At 37.7% G+C, this 20,177-nt stretch overlaps 1 protein-coding gene across 5 annotated transcripts in view; it reads right to left on the bottom strand.

Annotated features, from left to right (window-relative positions):
* The window catches only part of CDK14 (cyclin dependent kinase 14), a 732,611-nt gene that overhangs the window by 279,586 nt on the left and 432,848 nt on the right, over positions 1-20,177 (bottom strand). For all 5 annotated transcript variants that reach the window (XM_059171073.1, XM_059171070.1, XM_059171071.1 and 2 more), the window contains one exon: positions 4,378-4,501. In XM_059171073.1, the coding sequence (XP_059027056.1) occupies positions 4,378-4,501 (124 nt within the window). The remainder of the gene's footprint in view (positions 1-4,377; positions 4,502-20,177) is intronic.

Raw genomic sequence — 20,177 nt, 5'->3', positions numbered from 1 at the left:
GTGATTTACAATAATTTCCTCTCTTAAATCAAGATGAGGAACAGGGAACAGCCTGGAGGAGGAAACTACCAACATTAGGAAGGTAATATTTTAGACCTCTGGTGGGAAAGAGACCCATCCCGTTTTCCTTGATTAAAACCACATAGCTGTTTAACGTGGTTCCTGCATTGGAAAGTAAGTAAAAGAAAAAGAAAAAAATATATATATATTAGATATATGCCAAAAGCTTCCATGCTTACATTACAGAGTTCTCACTGTCTCTTTTCTTTAGGGTCAAATTTAGCCCGCTGTCTTTCCACAGAGTTAGGCATGATCCTTTAAAACATAGGAGAGTAGCAGGGAAAGGTGGAGGACACCATCCTTGTCTTGCAGGGACTGCAGGAAAGTCTAGAGATTCATCTATTTTGTTTTCATCTCATTTATATGGAAATACACCCTTAAGTTTCATACTATTATACTGCAAATGAACATTAATTTCTCGGCGAATTTATTTATGCATTTACTTGTCATACTTCAATAATTTTCTTTTAATGTGATCTCAGCGCATATTATAAAACTGCGGCTCTCATCTGTTTGAATTTCCAGAAGACGGAATAAAAAAAAATTAGATTCGAGGGAGGGATGGTAGAGTACTGGTTCCAGATTCAATGGACCGATTTTAATCACCAGCAAATATCTGGTTATTAGAAAATAAATTAATAATTTTGGAAACATACAAACATGAAAAACCCCAGCAGTCCAATGCTCCCGTCTTATTTCAGTGGAGGAGCCTAAGGATCAGAAAGAATAAATGGCTTCGTGAAAGTCACAGGCTAGTTACAGACAGAGCCAGCTTTCCTAATTCAATGTTCAACATATTTTGCCCTCAATAACAGCAAGATGATCATTTAAGGCCTGCAGAGTAGGAATTGCAAATCGTAAACACCTTCTCTGTGTGTTTACATTCACTCAGTGACATGTATTTCTGCAGCCCAAGGTTATAAACATAGTAAATACCAAGCAGGGTATTTAGGGCCTAAGCTTCAAAGCAATCCTGAGGTTCCCAACACTATGAAGTTTTTTAACTTTTGACTGTGCCCAGCCAAAATAGCACCAATGAAGAGAAAATTAGTTTAACTGCTGGTTTACCAGAGCAAATCAGCAGAAATTAGTAAATTTAGGTGGGTCTTAGTCTTTTTTTTTAAAAAGATTTTATTTATTTATTTGAGAGACAGAGTGCAAGCAAGCATGAGCAGAGAGAGGGACAGAAGAAGAGGGAGAAGCAGACTCCCTGCTGAGAAGGGAGCCCGATGCGAGGCTGGATCCCAACCTGAGCCAAAGATAGACGCTTAACCTACCGAGCCACCCAAGAGCCTCAGTGGGTCTTAGTCTTTACACTACTACTCAATTTAGTCATACATTTTTTAATTCATTTGAACAATATTTGCCGAATGCCTACTACGTGCTAAGGATGGTTTCAGACATAGCACAGGCAACAGTGAGAAAGACGAGTCCCTGCCCTCACAGAACTTACAATCAGGTAGTGGAATAAAAAACTAAACATAAACGAATGAACACAATCAATATTTCAGCGCTCCGTAAGAGCTACTGAAGAACTCCAGCTTTGTGACCAGTTACCTGTGCGATCAAGCCTCCCAGAACTCAGGGCTCTTTCAAAAACATGGGTTACTATACCTTATCAGATTGAAGAAACAATGAAACAAGGATTTCTAAGTGTCTGGCACTCAGAATAAATTCAATAAATTTCTCTGTTCCCCACACTCTCCAGGTAGTTTTTCTAATAAAAATAGTAACATTTACAACATGGCACCTGTACTCAGATTTCATTGGTCTCTCTTAATCAATTTTCACATTAAAAAAAAAAAAGGACAAAAGAACTGCTTCTAAACCTCTTTATACATCAAAGTCTGAATTAAGACCTGGCATTTCTAATTGTTCTGCTTCCTGGAACCATCCCATTTTGACTGTCGAGCTTCTCTCCACAGCTTCTACTGTGCTTCCTTCAGCTCAGACATAAACACGTGCCCAAGTGCAGTAAATCACAGTTAATTGCATGTCTTAAATTAAAAGACAAAAATAATGCACAATTAATTGGGGGGAAATTGTCAATTGGTGGTTGAGTCTCACTTATTACACTTCATGCACAGGATGCACGCCAAGGGTGTGTTCCAGGCAAGGAGACTCGGTTGGCGACGCTAAGCGGGGGAGGTGCATGGCACAAGCCTTCTGCAGAGTGGGCTGGTGCAAGAAATCAGGGGCTGTAGAATATGGACCCTGCAAGTGCTGCACCCAGGCTTCCTGGACAAGGCCTTTCAGTGCAAGCCTGCCCCCAAGAGGGAAATGCAGCAAGCCCCAAAATGGTCATTGGTGAGGGACTGAATGAAGAGGCCTGGGCTACAAAAGGAAAAATCTAAGCTGTTAGAAAATATTTTTTTCACATTTAACAACATGACAAAATGTGCATGGCATATTCTTGGGTGAAAATTGTTTACAAACAAAATGTTTCAGAAAGGCAAAGCATTGAGGATGAGGGGAAAGGAAACAAGGAAAACGGGAAGGTTTGCTCTGAGCATCTCTAAATTTTCTAATTTTCTAAAACACTTCCTAAATTGTTTAAAACTGCATTTCAATTTATTCAGAATCTGATATTATAAAATGTCAGCTTTAAAGACTCAAAAGAATCTTTTAAGATAAACTTACCTGACAATTATAATAAAAACATTGCCATAAAATTAAAAAATAATCCCTAGTAAGCACTTACATATAATCCCATTATACCCTTGATCATACAAACAAAATCAACTTCGTAAAACGTATTTAATAAATATACAAGAAAAGCATGTTCGATAGAATTAAATGTTCAAAGCAATTACTTACTCCAACATATACCTTACAGTATATTATTAAAAAACCAAAAGAAAATCACTACGAAGCCTTATTAATTTACTGATACTGACAACTACAAAATATGCTCACGGCAAATCCAATAATCCTGTATTTGAGGAACAATAAATCTCTTCTCCACCCACCTACTCTCCCATTATTTCCTACTCTGTAATAGAAAGACCTTATGTCTGGCCACCTTGTATTATTCTGATGCTAAAATGTGGCAATAGACCACACACACAAGCACACACACACACATAAATGTGGCAATAAACTACACACATATACACACACAGAATTTCATCATCTCTACCAACTAGATGGAAATGACACTTTCACAATATATCACTCGTTATGCTAACTTTTCTTCTATTTCAATTTTAGAAGAAAAGAATACATAAAACACAACAGAGTAGATTCATTCCAAAGGTACTGAACAGTCTACTAACCTTGGAATAGGAAATAGACATTTCTTGCTCTTTTATTTATCGGGAGGTGGGGTGGGAAAAGATAATCATATTTCAGCAAAAGCCTGTATCTCAACCTCAGGCATGTTTATGTCCCCAGGGTAATATTTCCATTCCACTCTTAATGGAACAAATTTCTAATCAGAATATGTATTCAAAAATAATTGAGGGAATGCGATGTCAACGTATCACGCTGCCATCAGTATCCCTGGCGCCGGGAATCGACTCGGCACCCTCTCCGCTGTGACAGTGCCAGGCCAAAGCAGGAATGTCACACTTGATGAGGGGAAGAGAGCTAGCAGGGATGATACAATTTTGCTTCCCTTTGTGGGCTCAACACAGAGTCTGGAGGAAAGCTTCCAAGCTGGAAGAGGCCAACCTCAAAACTTTGAGGAAGGGATGACTTCTAATGACTGAAAACCACAATTTTTGAATCAGAATCTGTGTCTACTTTTATAAAGCTATTGAGAATTCTTGACACAGTCATTTCTGGAAAACTTAACCTTGGCCCTAGATTTTTAAATTATTAAAACTGCTGGGCAATATACAGTATTGAATGTATTTTGTGATGCCCCAGAAAAGTCCAGAGGCTTAAGTTCAGGTTTCGTCAAGTCTGACAACAAATTGATAATTGTGAAAACTGGGTGATGGGTTAGGGAAGGGTTCCTTATACTATCCTCCTGCTTTGGAATGGGTTTGACATTTTGCATAATAAAAGGTGAAAAAAAATTGGATTTCTTTCAATATATTTCATGATCAAAACTGAACTGACTTTTCCTTTAGAAATACATGAGATCTGATTTATGCTTATGATTATTCAAGACTCTAACAAGCAGTGTGAATTTTTAATAGCGCTACGAAGCTTGATGTTGATCATTAAAAAAAAAAATTCCTTCAATCCTCCAAAAAATGTTACCATGATCTATAATGATGGAAGAAGAACACCTAAACAAACGCAGTGCCACCATCTGCCTGGCATTCTCACAGTGTGACAAAATAGACTGGTAATTAACTGCTTTCCTACCGAAATCTGCCAGCTTTAACTCCCCCGTGTCACTGATCAGAAGGTTCTGTGGTTTCAGGTCTCTGTGCAAAATATAACGCTGGTGGATGTAAGACAGCCCTCGCAGCAACTGAAATAAAAACAACTGAAAAAATAGGGAGACAAAAGTTAAAATCTGAACACAGATAAAAGCCAGTTTCTACATACAGTCTGCCAAGAACTTGTATTTGGTAAAAATGGGTACCCATCACTAAATTTCCTACCCAAATTATTTGAGGAGAATGTGCATAAAGGTATGGAAATCTTTAGTTCGTTAACAAGTAAATCTGAAATTTTCTAGGGGCTTATTACGTCAACCCAGGGTAAAACCCTCCCCAGCCAGGAATCTATAATCCAATCTGTACTCTGTAACTTGGGTGAAATGTAAAGAATTGATTCTTGATAATATCTGATTTCCTCAGGCTTCTATTGATGCTTGAGACACAGGGGAAAAAAAATCTATCCATAACATTATCAACAGAAGCAGATTTTTTTTACCAAGTTTATGTAAATGTGCACATATTTACTTCCATAGAAAGGACATAAACATGTTATCCAGTGATTCACCCATTAACATGCTTTAAGGAATGGAAAGATAAGATGATTTTAATAATTAAAACAAAACAGTCACATGGCCCAATTAATACTACATTGTAATTATACTGCTTTTGCACATATGGCCATAGAGATTAGGCTGTTGCCTAAAGACAGACATGCACCTTCACTGATTACAAAGCAGACCCATCTGAAAGGAAACAGAAAACAGAGAAACCAAGAATTTAAGAGCAATACTTTTATAAGAAATAATTTTAGGAAGTGACTGATGGCCTTCTGTGTTTAGTTTCATACTGGATCATATCAAAAATTCCTATTTTGATAATAACAAAATGTGATTTGCAAGGGTGTCCAATATTCTGTTTATGAAAAAGGAAACACTTTATTTTATTCATTTATCCATTCATTTATTTATTTTTAATATTTTTACTTATTTATTTGACAGAGCATGAGAGAGATCACAAGTAGGCAGAGAGGCAGGCAGAGAAAGAGGGGGAAGCAGGCTCCCCGCTGAGCAGAGAGCCCGATGCGGAGCTCCATCCCAGGACCCAGAGATCATAACCTGAGCCGAAGGCAGAGGCCTAACCCACTGAGCCACCCAGGCACCCCATTTATTCATTTATTTTTAAGCAGGCTCCATGCCCAACACAGATCCCAAAGAGGGGCTTGAACTCATGACCATGAGATGGAGACCTAAGCTGAAATCAAGAGTCGGACACTTAACTGACTGAGCCAGCCAGGTGCCCTGAAAAGGGAAATATTTTAAAACTACTGACTTCACAAAATAATCCTAATAATTTCTAGTTTTTAGCAATGAATCTTTTTTTTTTTTTTTGTCCTGCGTGGTCTACAGCTATTCCTTGGAGAAGTGCTTTCACTGGTAGCATTTTAAATGACTAATCAGATGGGACTTCTTTCTTCCTGTATTGTTCCGTAGTACAAGAAACACTGTTTTTTGTTTATTTTTTGCTATCCAATGGAATATTTTGAGTCTTCCATTTTTTTCCTTACCGTAGCCCTCAGTAAGGGCCTTACCTATTTATGTTTTTGTGTTGTGACTAGTTTATAACATGTTCCTTGTCCGAATAGTCCCACTTATCTATATAACCCGTGGCTGTTGTTTTAAGGTGTTATCTCTGGGGTCTTCTTTCTAGTTTTTAGCAACAAATCTTTTTTTTTTTTTTTTAAAGATTTTATCTATTTATTTGAAAGAGAGTGAGAGCGAGAGATATCACAGAGGAAGAGAGAGAGGCAGACTTGCCACTGAGAGGGGAGCTGATGCGGGACTAGATCCCAGGACCCTGAGATCACGATCTGAGCCGAAAAGAGACATTTAACTTATTGAGCCATCCAGGTGCTCCTAGAAATCAATCTTTTAAAACACAAAAGGAAAACAATGTTTTAAGAGCCATCAATATTCCAGTCTACATAATTAGCTAGTGAAAAAAAAGCAGTTTCAGGGAGATTAGTATGAGTTAGTTGCCAACGATTGATGATATAAGGATTCCAAAATACTTAAATGGAAGAGACTTGCAACTCCTTGAGGGCCCTGGAAGCTGGCATTTCTGGACTGCTTTCCAACCTGTGGGTGGCTATGAAAGCCAGGTATACTTTTTACAGGGTGGATACACTGAAATCACAGAAAGATAAATTCAGTTCAAAATCTTTGTACATGATGACAACCTATGGAGCAGCAAAGGCCCGGGGTCATTATTTCCACAATTTCAGCATCAGAAAGAAAAAGTCTGTTCTGTGTTAGCCTAGATTAAATTAGTGGCTCAAGAACCTCAGGAAGCAAACATCCCTCTAGCCTCCTCCCCTCAATCTTCCCTGTGTGGCAGATGAAAAGACTTACCACTATGGCCAGCAGCTTCCAGCTTCATTCTTTACCCCTAATACCCCCTCCATCCTGAAGCCTAAGTTTACAATTTCTACAAAAATCCATTTTCCTTCAGTTTAGAAGGGAAAAAGTGAGCCAATAAAGCTACTTTGTGTTTTCAAAAGCCTAAAAACAAAAGGCAAAAGCAGACCACATAATGAACTTGATTGCAAAAAATGAACTGATTTTAAAAAGAAAGTTCAGCCTTCTGCCAGGAGCTAACTGACCTTTAGGGCGCAGCAGAGACTTATTGGAATGTGACCACCTATTTAACTGTGGCCATGAGTCTCACTTTCACAGACAGAAAGGGCCAACTGCCATTCTATGGATGGATTAGAGAATACAACCCTAGTCCGTAATGATTTTAATGACAGAGGTACTACTATTATCATCTCTGTAGTCGTGATAAGGAAACTGAGCACAGTTTCTCAAAGTCGTACAGCAATTAAGTGGCAGAACGAGGACTCGAACCCAGGCAGTTCGATTACAAAGTCCACAGTCTTGACCACTTCACTGTAGGAATCTTGGTCAGAAGTCAACACAAGTAGACAAAATGTTGACTCAGATGCTTCCTCTAACTGACAGGTTCAAGTCTAGGCATAGAATACCACAGCCTTCTAGGCTGCTGAGTGAGCAGTGGGGCCAGCTGGGTGCTTGGGCTCTATGTTCCCTGACTTCAAGCAATCTCACCCACCCCAACGCTGAGCACAGGGCTCTTAAAGCCTTTACCCTTATTCTTGCCTCTTTTCTGACAAAAAAAAGCCCCCTTTCCCCACTGCCTGTGATTCCCCAGATATTTCTTAGGTCTCATCTCAAGAACCGCTCCTCCCCAGAGCCTGCTATGACCATGTCACCAGGCCCTCACTCCCTCCACAGGTGTGTGTGAGGTGCTCCTCCCGCTGTGCTCCAGGGGCGGCCTCTGCGTGTGTCTACCACATATCTAGTACCCCGCCTCTCACAGGCTGTGTGCCTTAACCATCTTCCTAGCCCGGAGCAGCTGACACTCCTACACCAGTAATGTGATTACTGAGCTGAATTTAGAGACATCTGGATGAAGCAGATACAAAAATAACAGATAGGGAACAATGCCATGGGATTTTCTAAACACTAGGGGTAGAAGTGGGTAAAATCAGGCAGTCCCAAAGGGCTCTTCTTTTAATACCTTTACTAATTAGTGAAAATATATAATCCTCATGCTAATAGAGAAGCTATTCAAATGGGATACCATATTAAAGGAGATTAAGAAAACTGGTGTCAGGGAAGGAGGCAACTACACACTCCAATTACAACTGTGTACATGACAAACGAAGCCCAGACAAAATAAATACGGCCCCAAACAGGGTCCGAGCCCCCAAACAAATTTTAGCTCTTCGAGCAGTGCACAAAGTCAAGTCAAAACAAATCTCCATAGAATAAATTCATTTGGGATTTATTAAGTGCCAACTGTGTGCCAGGCCAGGTGCTGTCATGCACGAGGGATGCAGAGACGATTAAGGTATTAGACGGAGTCCCTGGACCCCAGGAGCTCACAGCTCCCTGGGTATGAGAGACACACAAGCAGATGGCTACCACTTTGAGAAATCTGCACTGTGTCAGCAACACAAACTGAGCGTAACTTAAAAAAAAAAAAAAAAAAGGATCCCCCGTAAGACGAAGAGCCACCCGTGGAAGGGATAAATCAGAGCAATCTTATCACTCATCACAATGTAAAATTTTCCTAGGACATCAAACTGAACAGTCCCTGGATGCACAACTTGAAATGATGTGTTATATTGACAGACCTTTTGCTACCCTGGGGGAAAAGACTCAAGTGACCAAGCAAGCAGGTCACTAGATAAGTTAAGAAAAACCTAAATAAAAGAAAAGACAATGTATAAAACTAGACAATGTATAAGACAATATATAAAAGACAACTCATCATAAAAATAATGGTGGGGGGGACAACAGTACACTTTACTAAAAACATTAGAAAAGTTGGTGTTTTAGCAGCAATATTTAAATGTACTTAACAGAATAGGCACTGCTAGCTGGGGGGAGGCTGTAAGGAAGCAGTGGCCTGGCTAAGTTAAATAGAATGGAATATTCTGTGGCAATGTCTTAAGAACTCACATCTTGGAAATCTCTTCTGTTAGATAAGCAGGCAAATACCTAACTTTCTCATATAAATTTTTGAGAAAACCATCCAACTTGATTGTATTAAATCACCATACAATAACCTACACTTGATCTTTTTGAAAAACCAGAGGGACAGTGTGAGGACAAGAAAGACCACCAAAGAGGGGGCCACAGGCACAGAAAAGGGTACAAATCATCTTTGGTATTTGCTAATAAAACTTGGTACATATCGATGGAATCTCAGCAACTGAAAAGAGGGGGACTGATACCAACTGAAAGTTGACTCTAATTTAAAAGCTGTTCCGAGTACTCTACATGTATCATTCAATCCTTTCCGTCAATCATCTTGTATTTTTTTTCTTTTCTTTTAATTAAGAAAACTAAGCCCTAGACGCACAAGAAACTTACTCCAAGTAATTCGTTCATCACTCAGTGTGTGTGAACTTCCCATGACATCATCTTAAAAGGGGTTGGTGCTTGGTAATGCATGGATGAACAGAGATGTAGACCCAATATAGCAAAAGTGCTTTTCCTAAGTGAACCCAAGTTTGTTAAAGTCTCAATTCGTATGTAACATAATGAGTATATAATTGCTGAATTTGTTTTTGCTATTTAAAATCCTCTCAGAAATTAGTAACATGGCTTTATAGGTATTGAAGTTGATTAAGTATTATCAATAGATATGAAATTCTCTCCCCATCTTTCTAGTATAGTAGCCATAAGGTCTTCCTAAAAATATGTTGTCACCTCAGGATATTCTCTTCAACTTTATAAAAGGAGATTCCTCCAAATTCTTCAACATAACCACTGAGGATTTATACTCTAGTTTGAATAGGTTCACTTTCTGCAGTACAAACCCCAATGGGAAAATGCCTTAAATAGCAATGATCTGATGAATGGGGACATTTTTGCCAGCAGCAGATCTATCTATATATAGCCCAGTTGTCCTGTCATCTCTGGCAGGATGCTCGTATTCTCTGTGCCATGCTCTATATACTTCTTGGGGACAGACTTTAATACTTCATCTATTCCCTTATGAAACTTTTTAGGTTTTAAGTAGGTAAATAAAAAAATCAAGATAAGGCCTTTAATCAAAAAAATCTTAAGTGGGTAAAAGGCATACATTGTTGGACTCAGTATATCTTATTACCCAGAAGAATTTTTGGCACCTACAGTAAACAACAAGATTTATATTCCCTTCCCTTTCAAAGTCTATAGATGTGTGATTGGTGGTTAGAGTCATTAGGTTCTATGAATGATCTGAAATGCATGAGTTTTTTAATATATGTGGTTCACCTTCATATGAAACGAAGCACAGAGAACATCTTAACAGATTTTCATGGGTCAACTTTCTTTAAGGAGTGTCTAGAGTCTCTCGGGGCTTACAGGAGGCTTATTAGAGCTATTAGCAAGGGGCCCTATGCTTTATGGTATACAACCAATTCTCAGAAAGACATTTAATGTACTTTTCTGCTCCCCAGGAACCAAGTTTAACATCTCTGGATCTCAAATTTCTCATCTTGAGAATGACCGATTGAGTCTTAGATACCTTTAATAGTCATTCCCCTTGTAATGCACCATTTCATAATTTTTTGATAACAGAAATGAAAGGAACTCACAAATAAAAGAGCTGTAATACTGCCATTTACCAAGTGCTTTTGATGACAGACATTGTGCTAAATATTTTACACTCACTTAGATAATTTAATCCTCCCAACACCTCTGCCAGAGAGAGGTTATTATCCCTATTTCACAGATAAAGAAACAAAGGCTCAAAGAAATTAAATGAATCAGCTAAAGGGCCACAGAGCAAGAGGTAATACTAATATCTGAACCCATTTTTGTCTTGTTCTGACACCCAGTAATTAAGCGTACTGCTTGTGTATGGTTTAATTTTTTTAAGTACATATGCTACTTGCTTGAAGTAGTTATACATGGTATGAAACTAAGGCTAGAAAAATGAAAGTGGCCAATAAACCAAAGTTTATTATTCATAAATACTTCAAATAATATGTTCCATGTTTACCACTATATTTAAAAACCCATAGGCAGTATAAACATGAAATTACCTGGACCTCAAACTTTTTGGAGGTAAAATATAATTAGAAACTTTGAGACCCCAAAACATTTGAGAAATGTCAAAATATTTTACAATATACATCAGATAATGGTATCATTACAATATTAGGTCTTCTGAAAATTTTAAAGGCCCCAGTGTGATTTGGCATGACTCATTCCAAGTAGGTGAGTTTCTAATATGCAAATACCTAATGCAAATACCAAATCCTAACTGCAAATACAATGTACAGAATTCATGCCAAACACGTCCTACAAAACATCATTGCAGTTTCATGTATTAATTTTTTTTTAAAAGAATGCTTAGCATGTCATATGGAGATGTAAGGGAGCCAAAAACAAAGCCCCAGATATTCAATATTACGGTATAATTTACGTGGCACTTTGGACATCCTTGACAGTGTGAAGTGTGCTACTGGGGCAAGTAAGACACGAATATCCATGCCCAGCCATCAGTCTGTAGGTGTATACTTTTTTGCCATGTACTACAGATAGGTACAGTTCCTGGAAAATCAAGAGTCCCAGGAGTAATTTGTCTTGCTACTTATTATCCTTTTTGAGATCTTCCATTTAGTTTTTTTCTTCTTTCTTCCATTCTCTCGAGGTCCTGAGATACATAACATTTTATCCTTTCCAGATAATGGAGCAATTATTTAATTTACTTTCTCTGAGATATTTACACATTAATATCTTATTCCTAAAGATGGTAATTTTTTGGAGAGGAATAACTCCAAAAATGAGAATTTCAGGTATTTGGGCAAGCCCTTGTGGGAAAGATCTTGCGCACTTTCTGTGATCTTTGTGTATTCCAGGGAAGCTGGCCTCCCATTCTGCAATCTCTTCTGGCCTCAGTGCAATGGTAGATATCAGGCAAGGTGCACAAAGACACCCATCTTAAGAAGCAGATCGAAACCATGGGAACCAGAGCTGGGATGCTTACAGGGATTCAAATGGCATTTCAAAGACAGATCTTTGTTCTGTCAAATTCTTTGAAAGAAGCTCTAATACCATAAGTAGGTGTCCAAGTTATCAGGGTTTGTGTATATGATGAAGCAAGTTGGTAGAAATGAGGATAAGAATTTCCCTTTAATAAACTTGGTTAATAGCCTAAAATTAGTATTAGAATTATTCCCTAGCGAGGTAGAAACAAAATGGTCAAACTTAACATTATTTTCCAAGAGAAAAACTGAAACAGTTTTTTCAAGGAATTCAAATAACATAATCTTAAGACCTGTTGTTACCAGGTTTCTCTTTGTCCATATAGCTCAGAATTAGGCAACTGACCTGACTGACACACACTTTTTAGAACTAAAAGGAATAACATGAAATACAAATTTTTCTCATTTGTGAATGTATGTTATTCTCCCCTAACTAAAGGGTCATTCTTTTTTACACACAATGATAAGTAATAAATAAATAAATAAGTTTAAAATGGTTTTAGTGCTTTAAGTAACATCTTAGACACTAATCAACATGAAGTGTCTTAATATCAATTGATAAGACTAATACAACTTTCTAAAAAGGAGAGAGAGATAGCCCAGAAACGAACCTATGCTTATAGGTTCAACTAATCTGTGACAAAAAAGGCAAGAATATCCAATGGAAAAAAGACAGCATCTTCAATAAATGGTGCTGGAAAAACTCAAGAGTTATGCCATAGAAATCCTAGAGGAGAACACAAGTAGTAATTTCTTTGACATTGGCTACAGACACATTTTTCTAGACATGTCTCCTCAGGCAAGGGGGGAAAAAGGCAAAAATAAACTATTGGAACTACACCAAAATAAAAAGCTTCTGCACAGTGAAGGAAAGCATCAACAAAACAAAAAGGCAATCTACTGAAATGAAAAGTAATATCTGCAAATGATATGTCTGATTAAGAGTTAATGCTCAAAATATATACAGAACTTATAAACCACACACACACACACACACACACTCAACCCAATTAAAAATTGGGCAGAGGACTTGAATAGACATTTTTCAAAAGATACCCAGATGGTCAAAAAACACATGAGAAGATGTTCAACATCACTCATAATAAGAGAAATGCAAATCAAAACCATAAGGAGATATAACCTCACACCTGTCAGAATGACTAGAATCAAAAAGACAAGAAATAACAAATGTTGGTGAGAAATAGAGAAAAAGGAAACCTTGTGCACTGCTGGCAGGAATGCAAACTGATGGAACCACTATGGAAAACAGTATGGAAAGTCCTCAAAAAATTAAAAATACAAACATCATATTATCCCATAATACCACTATTGGGTATTTACACTAAGAAAATGAAAATAATAATTCAAAAAGATATAAGCATCCCTATGTTTACTGCAGCATTATTTACAATAGCCAGGGTACAGAAGCAATCCATGTAACCAGTGATAGATGAATGGATAAAGAAGAGATGATGGGGGGTCACCTAATTGGCTCAGTCGGTTAAGCCTCTGCCTTTGGCTCAGGTCATGATCTCAGGGTCCTGGGATAGAGCCCTGCATCAGGCTCTCTGCTCAGCAGGGAGCCTGCTTCCCTCTCTCTCTCTGCCTGCCTCTCTGCCTACTTGTGATGTCTCTCTCTCAAATAAATAACTTTTTTTTAAAAAAAAGAAGAGATGGTGTGTGTTTGTGTGTATATACAAACTAAATGTCCAGCAAAATATGAATCATACACACAAACATGCACTTACTGGAATATTACTCAGCCATAAAAAAGAGATCTTGCCATTTGTGACAGCAAGGATGGACCTAGAAGTATTATGCTAAGTGAAATAAGTCAGTCAGAAAAAGGCAAATACCATCTGATTCTTCTTATATGTGGAATCAAATAAATAAACAAACAAACAAGAAGAAGAAACAGACCCATAAACAGGAAACTGGTTGTTGCCAGAGGGGAAGAGAGTGGGTAGTTGGACAAAATGGCTGAAGGGGAGTGAGAGGTACAGGTTTCCAGATAAAAACAAAATAAAATTACAATTAAAAAGAAGAGAGAGGGGTTCCTGGCTGGCTCAGTGGGTTCTGCCTTCAGCTCAGGTCATGCTCAGGGTCCTGGGATCAAGCTCTCTGCTCAGTGGGGAGCCTGCTTCCCCCCTCTCTCTGCCTGTCTCTCTGTCTGCTTGTGATCTCTCTCTCTCTCTATCAAGTAAATAAATTAAATATTTTTTTTGAAAAAGGAGAGAGAGAGATGCACACTGAAAAACTGACTAAGGTGATAAACCTTGAGTCGAAGGATCTTAGAGAAAGCTCACACACATAAGCTATAACAGAAAAATTTCAAATGGCATGAAGGGAATACTTTGAATTTGGATATAGTGATCAACAAACCTCTCTTTATATCCTGTCAGAGAGGTCTCAAATAATAGGAATGGATACATTAATGACCTTCTATGAGATGTATGGGCTAGTAACATGAAGGCTCTACCTTTCCAAAAATCAAGAAAAATCCTTGGTAGTGTGTACATAACTCTATTACTTAGGCCGATTTCCCTCCTGGGTCCTCATGTTTGTCTTAGAAAACATGCAAACAAAGGGGTCAAGTGCAGGACCCATCTTAAATGAGAGATAGGCAAGGGGAATGGCTGGAAGCTTAAAACCCAGAAGGATGTACTCTCACTGGGTACTCCCCAAGCTGAGTAATTTCATCTTACAAGTATCTGCCATCTTACAAAACAACATAGAGCATATTTCCAGTCACTGATTTCATCAATCTTTGGGGTGATTTCTTTTCAATCAGGGCTTTAAAGCTCTCCTAAGAAAGACTCTGCCATTTAATTAGCTGCCTTGATTCCTTTGTCTGATCCAGATTTTTACAACCAGTCAGCAGATGATGCCAAAGATACAAAAGACATGATCTGAACAACTGAAAGCGGCTTAGTATCTTCACCAGAAATTCACTACTGAGATCCCTTCTAAATGTCTAGCAAAATATGAATCAACCCATGGAGTTTCACTTTCTTTTACCATTTCTTTTATTGTTAATCCTTCACTTTCTAGATATGGAAGATTATTTTGTTACAATAAAAATAGGATAAAAATGTCCAAAAAAAAACCTGGACAGGTGCTGAGACTAAAACACTCTTTAATATCTTCATGAAATAATCCTATTTCCCAAAATACAGAATGAGAAAAGTCTCTATAAATTCACAGTAATGCATAGTAGGAAATCATTACTAGCTAAATGAGAGCTCTAATACAGAGTATGGAGAAAATCAGGTGTTATCTGATTTTCTATTTAAACATTAGAAAGTCTCATTTAGGAATCAATTCTTGGTGCCATCTGTATAAGACAATCTTAATTTGGCATAACATTATTCTGACTCTTATACACCTGCTTGTTCCCTGGACTATGAAAGAAAAATAGTGATTTTTCGAGCATAATAATCCTCATATCTTTTAAATTAATATAGATACTGAAATTTTAAAAAATGAAACTCAGCTTTATGCCAGTAGGATTTCAGATATTTCAGAGAATAAGCCACAGTATTCACAATTACTTTGGTTATTTTGGGTTATCCCAAAACAATTCTGTTAAAAAAGTGCAAATGTATTTTTGCCAAGGACTATTCTAGAAAAGCCATGAGGATAACATGGAAATGACAGTACATTACAGAAAAACACAGAAAGATCCAATATTGTCATGATATTAAGATTCATGCATCTACGTTTCTAGGTATCAGCTGGAGACAACAGCAATTAATCTTTTTTTTTCATAAACTTCAATTTTCAGTCTCTCATGATTATTAATTTTTAAAGAACATACAAAACACTGAAAGAAGGACAAAATTTAGACTGTTATAGTCATTTTCTTTACCACAATGATCAATCTGTAAATCACTGAGAGTTATAAAGAATACCAGTCCTGCATTCAACTCAACTATGGTAGCCAAAATTTAATAAAATTCAGAGTAAATGGCTTAAAGGGGGAAAAAATAAACTACCCTCCCCACCAAATTCTAACCAGTTTCTGACATACCAATTATGTTCCAGCAATTGGTTGCTATACCTTTAATCATCATAAATATTTATAACAAGGACAATGTCCTCAGGCTTTTGATTGAGATTTTAAATTGCCCTCTAAGTAATTAACTGCTAAAATTACCCATTTGTCTAAAATTGATATTATGCTAAGAAACAAACCATTAGTTAATAGTGAATATTTATTTTACAATGTCATATTGAGAGCAGACACATTTTGTGGGTAGAACAGCACAGTGATTCTAGAAATTCAGTTAACATTGACAACTTTTGCTATGAGTTTATTCCCGTACTTACTAGGAATATACATCAAGCAAGATAAAACTTTTAACAGATGTTTTGCTGGGGATCAGGATGAAATTACTGTAGAATATCCCATGCTTTGTTATGAAATCACGAGTTATGCACCATTCCAGTTGGTTTTTTTCCCCTTTCATTTTTCAATGATGCATCATTTTTGTAATGCTTGAAATTTTATCTGATTCCCATTAAGAACAATCTCAGTTCTTAGATGCATGACATCCTATATTACCATAAACAAGGATATATGAAATGTAAACAAAAATATGTACATTTTTAGAATCCAAGATAAATGTTTCACATATATTGTCTTGCTGTCCAATAAGTAAACCAAAACTCAAAATAACCAGATTTAGGGGCAAAAGGATTTGATCACTGTACTTTCTTTCTCTTCACCATAATGAATATTCAGTATTTATGACACTGCAATCATTTAACGATCTACGAGCTATTTAGGCAAACACAGAGCTTTGGAGTTATTAAAGAACATGCTCTTTCAACATAATAGTTTATCTCACCTGGTTTTCACATCTCCTTAAATTTACAGAGAACCATTACGAGGTCTTATTTTAGCTCAACTGTTGTGTTTTTTTTTTTTTTTTTAATGAACATCTAGCTCAGCATTATGAACAGCTGTTAACTTAGTAAATATTATCCTTATGCTCTTCATTTTGCATTCATAGATTTAAGTGACAATAAATATCACCACATGAAAAAAATACGTTAATACATCAAACAGAAATGCCCGTGGGGCATCTGTCACTATGTCATAGTCAGATGTCTTTGAGAATAATTTCACCTGCAGTGCAGACCCTGAATGTAACCCTGGAGGAGAGCATTGTGTCTAAGCAGGTGAAGAAGAAAAGCCAGCGCGTAATTAGGTGAGTGGCCTCCCATGGAAACCAACATGGTAATAAGGGCCTTCTGCGGCCGTGCACTGCAATTCAGATGCCAAACACAGGCATTAACAAGCTGCATTCTATTTTTTAACTTCCCACACCATCAGAGAAGGTAGAAGTATTATCTTCAATATGAAAATGATGACAAACCTATGTGACTGAGTGCATATAAAGTCAAATAATAAGCTAATTACGGTAATTTGATGTATTAATCATGTGGTGTAGGGAAAAGAACTTTGAACAAAGTGTCAAAAAGCCCTTTCTAGGATGCTAATCCTGGAAGGAGCTTGCTTGGTTACAGCAGATTCACTTAAAGAGGTGTTTTTCTTTTTTAATTATACCAATATTAATGTTTCAATGTTATGATTGTGTAATTGTTACTTATACCTGAGCCATCAAGCTTACTATGAATATTTTTCTTCACCCGCACAATAATTTGTTTTTCCTGGTGTTAGTGATGATCTAGTTCTTTTGTTTATTGGCTTGTTTTCCTTCATTTAATTTTCTTTATAGTTACAGCTAATTTAATGCCAAACTCTTCTCCCACCTTGGAAATCTGCTTGAACATGTTAGTTGCTCCACCTAACAATTTTCTCTTCTTGGAAATCTCTCCTGGCAACTTCTAACCTGCTCTAATAGGACCAGTGGGCTACTCTCCTGACATGATGTGTAACTGTCATCCTGGGATTCTTTTCAACACTGTTCTGAAAATCCCCTGCATCGTTCTCCTGTGCTAGCCTCTATTATTTGGTTTCTTTCTCTTCTCTGCCTTGGTTTATACCAGGTCTAGTGGAGTACACCCTTAAGTAGCTTCCTGAGAAAGGATGCTAGGGCGGGCATATTTTTCAACTTCTTGAACATCTGAAAATAATTATTTTATTCCCACTTTACTTGATAGTTTGTACAGAACACTAGGTTGAGAGAATAATTTTATTTATCTATTTTTAGTAAACTCTACATCCACTATGGAGCTTGAACTCATGATCCTGAGGTCAAGAGTCACATGCTCTTCCAACTGGCCCAGGCAGGTACCCCAAATGTTCTTTTTTTTTTTTTTTTAAACCTGAACCATCTGCAGCCACTTTGGAAAACAGCGTGGAGATTCCTTAGGAAATTAAACAGAGAGCTACCCTATGACCCTGCAATTGCACTACTGGGTATTTACCCCAAAGATACAGATGTAGTGAAAAGAAGGGCCATCTGTACCCCAGTGTTCACAGCAGCAATGGCCACAGTCGCCAAACTGTGGAAAGAACCAAGATGCCCTTCAATGGACCAATGGATAAAGAAGATATGGTCCATATATACAATGGAGTATTGTGTCTCCATCAGAAAGGATGAATACCCAACTTTTGTAGCAACATGGATGGGACTGAAGAGATTATGCTGAGTGAAATAAGTCAAGCAGAGGTGGTCAATTATCATATGGTTTCACTTATTTGTGGAGCATAAGGAATAACATGGAGGACATGGGGAGATGGAGAGAAGTGAGTTCGGGGAAATTGGAGGGGGAGACGAAGTATGAGAGACTGTGGACTCTGAGAAACAAACTGAGGGTTTTGGAGCAGAAGGGGGTGGGAGGTTGGGTGAGCCTGGTGGTAGGTATTATGGAAGGCAGGTATTGCATGGAACATTGGGTGAGGTGCATAAACAATGCATTCTGGAGCACTGAAAAGAAATTAAAAATAAATAAATAAGAATTTAAAAAAAATAAATCTGAACCTTTTAGCCACTTCCCCAATGCTGTCCCCCTTCTGGTGTTGCTGTTGAAATACCTAATGCTTTTGTGATTCTTGGGCCATTGCAATAATGCCATTTCCTTTGTAGTACTTTTCTCTGAAACCAGTGTTCTGAAATTTTGCAATAAGGAATCTTATTGTCAGTCTATTTTCATCAAATGTTATGGGAATTTAATGGATGCTATTCATCTTGAAATTCTATCCTTCACAGCTGGAAATAGTTTAATGATTATTACCTTAATGATTCCCTCCTGTCTATTTCCTCCAATTATTCAGATGTTGGATATCCTGGACTGGACTTCTAATTTTTTTTTGACTCTTTCTTTTTCATTTTTTAGATTTATGTTTTATGCTCTATTTTCCTGGCATATTTCTTTAACATTATCACCCACCTTTTTTTGTTAATTTTTATTTCTGTCCTCATATTTTTAATTTTTTAAATTATTTATTTATTTATTTGACAGACAGAGATCACAAGTAGGCAAAGAGAGAGGAGGAAACAGGCTCCTGCTGAGCAGAGAACCCAACGTGGGGCTCGATCCCCAGAACCCTGGGATCATGATCTGAGCCAGAGGCAGAGGCTTTAATCCACTGAGCCACCCAGGTGCCCCCATATTTTTAATTTCTAAAGCAACTTTCTGTTCACTAAGTTCCTCTTCTTCAAACTAGCCTATATTCTTGTTTTACAGATATACTATTATTATACCTCTTGGAGAAGACTGAAAATTTTTGAAGTCTTCTTTCCTATCTTTCTCTAATTAATGCACACAACTTTGGTTCCTCCAAGCTACTTGTTTGTCAAAGGGGATCTTCACTGTAGAGTTACCCAGATTCTTCTGGTCTGTTCTCTTGGACTGGTCAGATTATCCACAAAAGACAGCAGAAATAGGTCTGACACTGCTTCTTGAAACACCACTGGCTAGACTCTGTCTCTCATGCTCTTCCCTATGGCACCCACCTCCCAGTGCCTGCCCACTGTGACCTCCTACCTCTCTGGCAGAGTGGGGAGCCACGGGGGAAAGCAGACTGTAAGGCTGTGAGAGGGAAACAGGCCAGGATTGACAGAAAGCACACATATCCTGCAGGGGTAAAGCCAGAAGGGTCTCAGGGAGGGTGATGGGACACTGTGGGTCATGGGAGGTACCGTGGGCTCTCAGCCCTGGGTCTAAGCAAATACACATCATTCCCTTCTTAAAGGGATTTTGAAATCTGATTCTGATTCTGGAAGATGAGAAGAGAGAATATATAG

The sequence above is a fragment of the Mustela lutreola genome, chromosome 4 (assembly GCF_030435805.1).
Source record: "Mustela lutreola isolate mMusLut2 chromosome 4, mMusLut2.pri, whole genome shotgun sequence".
Lineage (NCBI taxonomy): Eukaryota > Metazoa > Chordata > Mammalia > Carnivora > Mustelidae > Mustela > Mustela lutreola.
The sequence above is the reverse complement of the archived record's forward strand: the minus strand, read 5'-3'. Positions and strand labels throughout refer to the sequence as shown.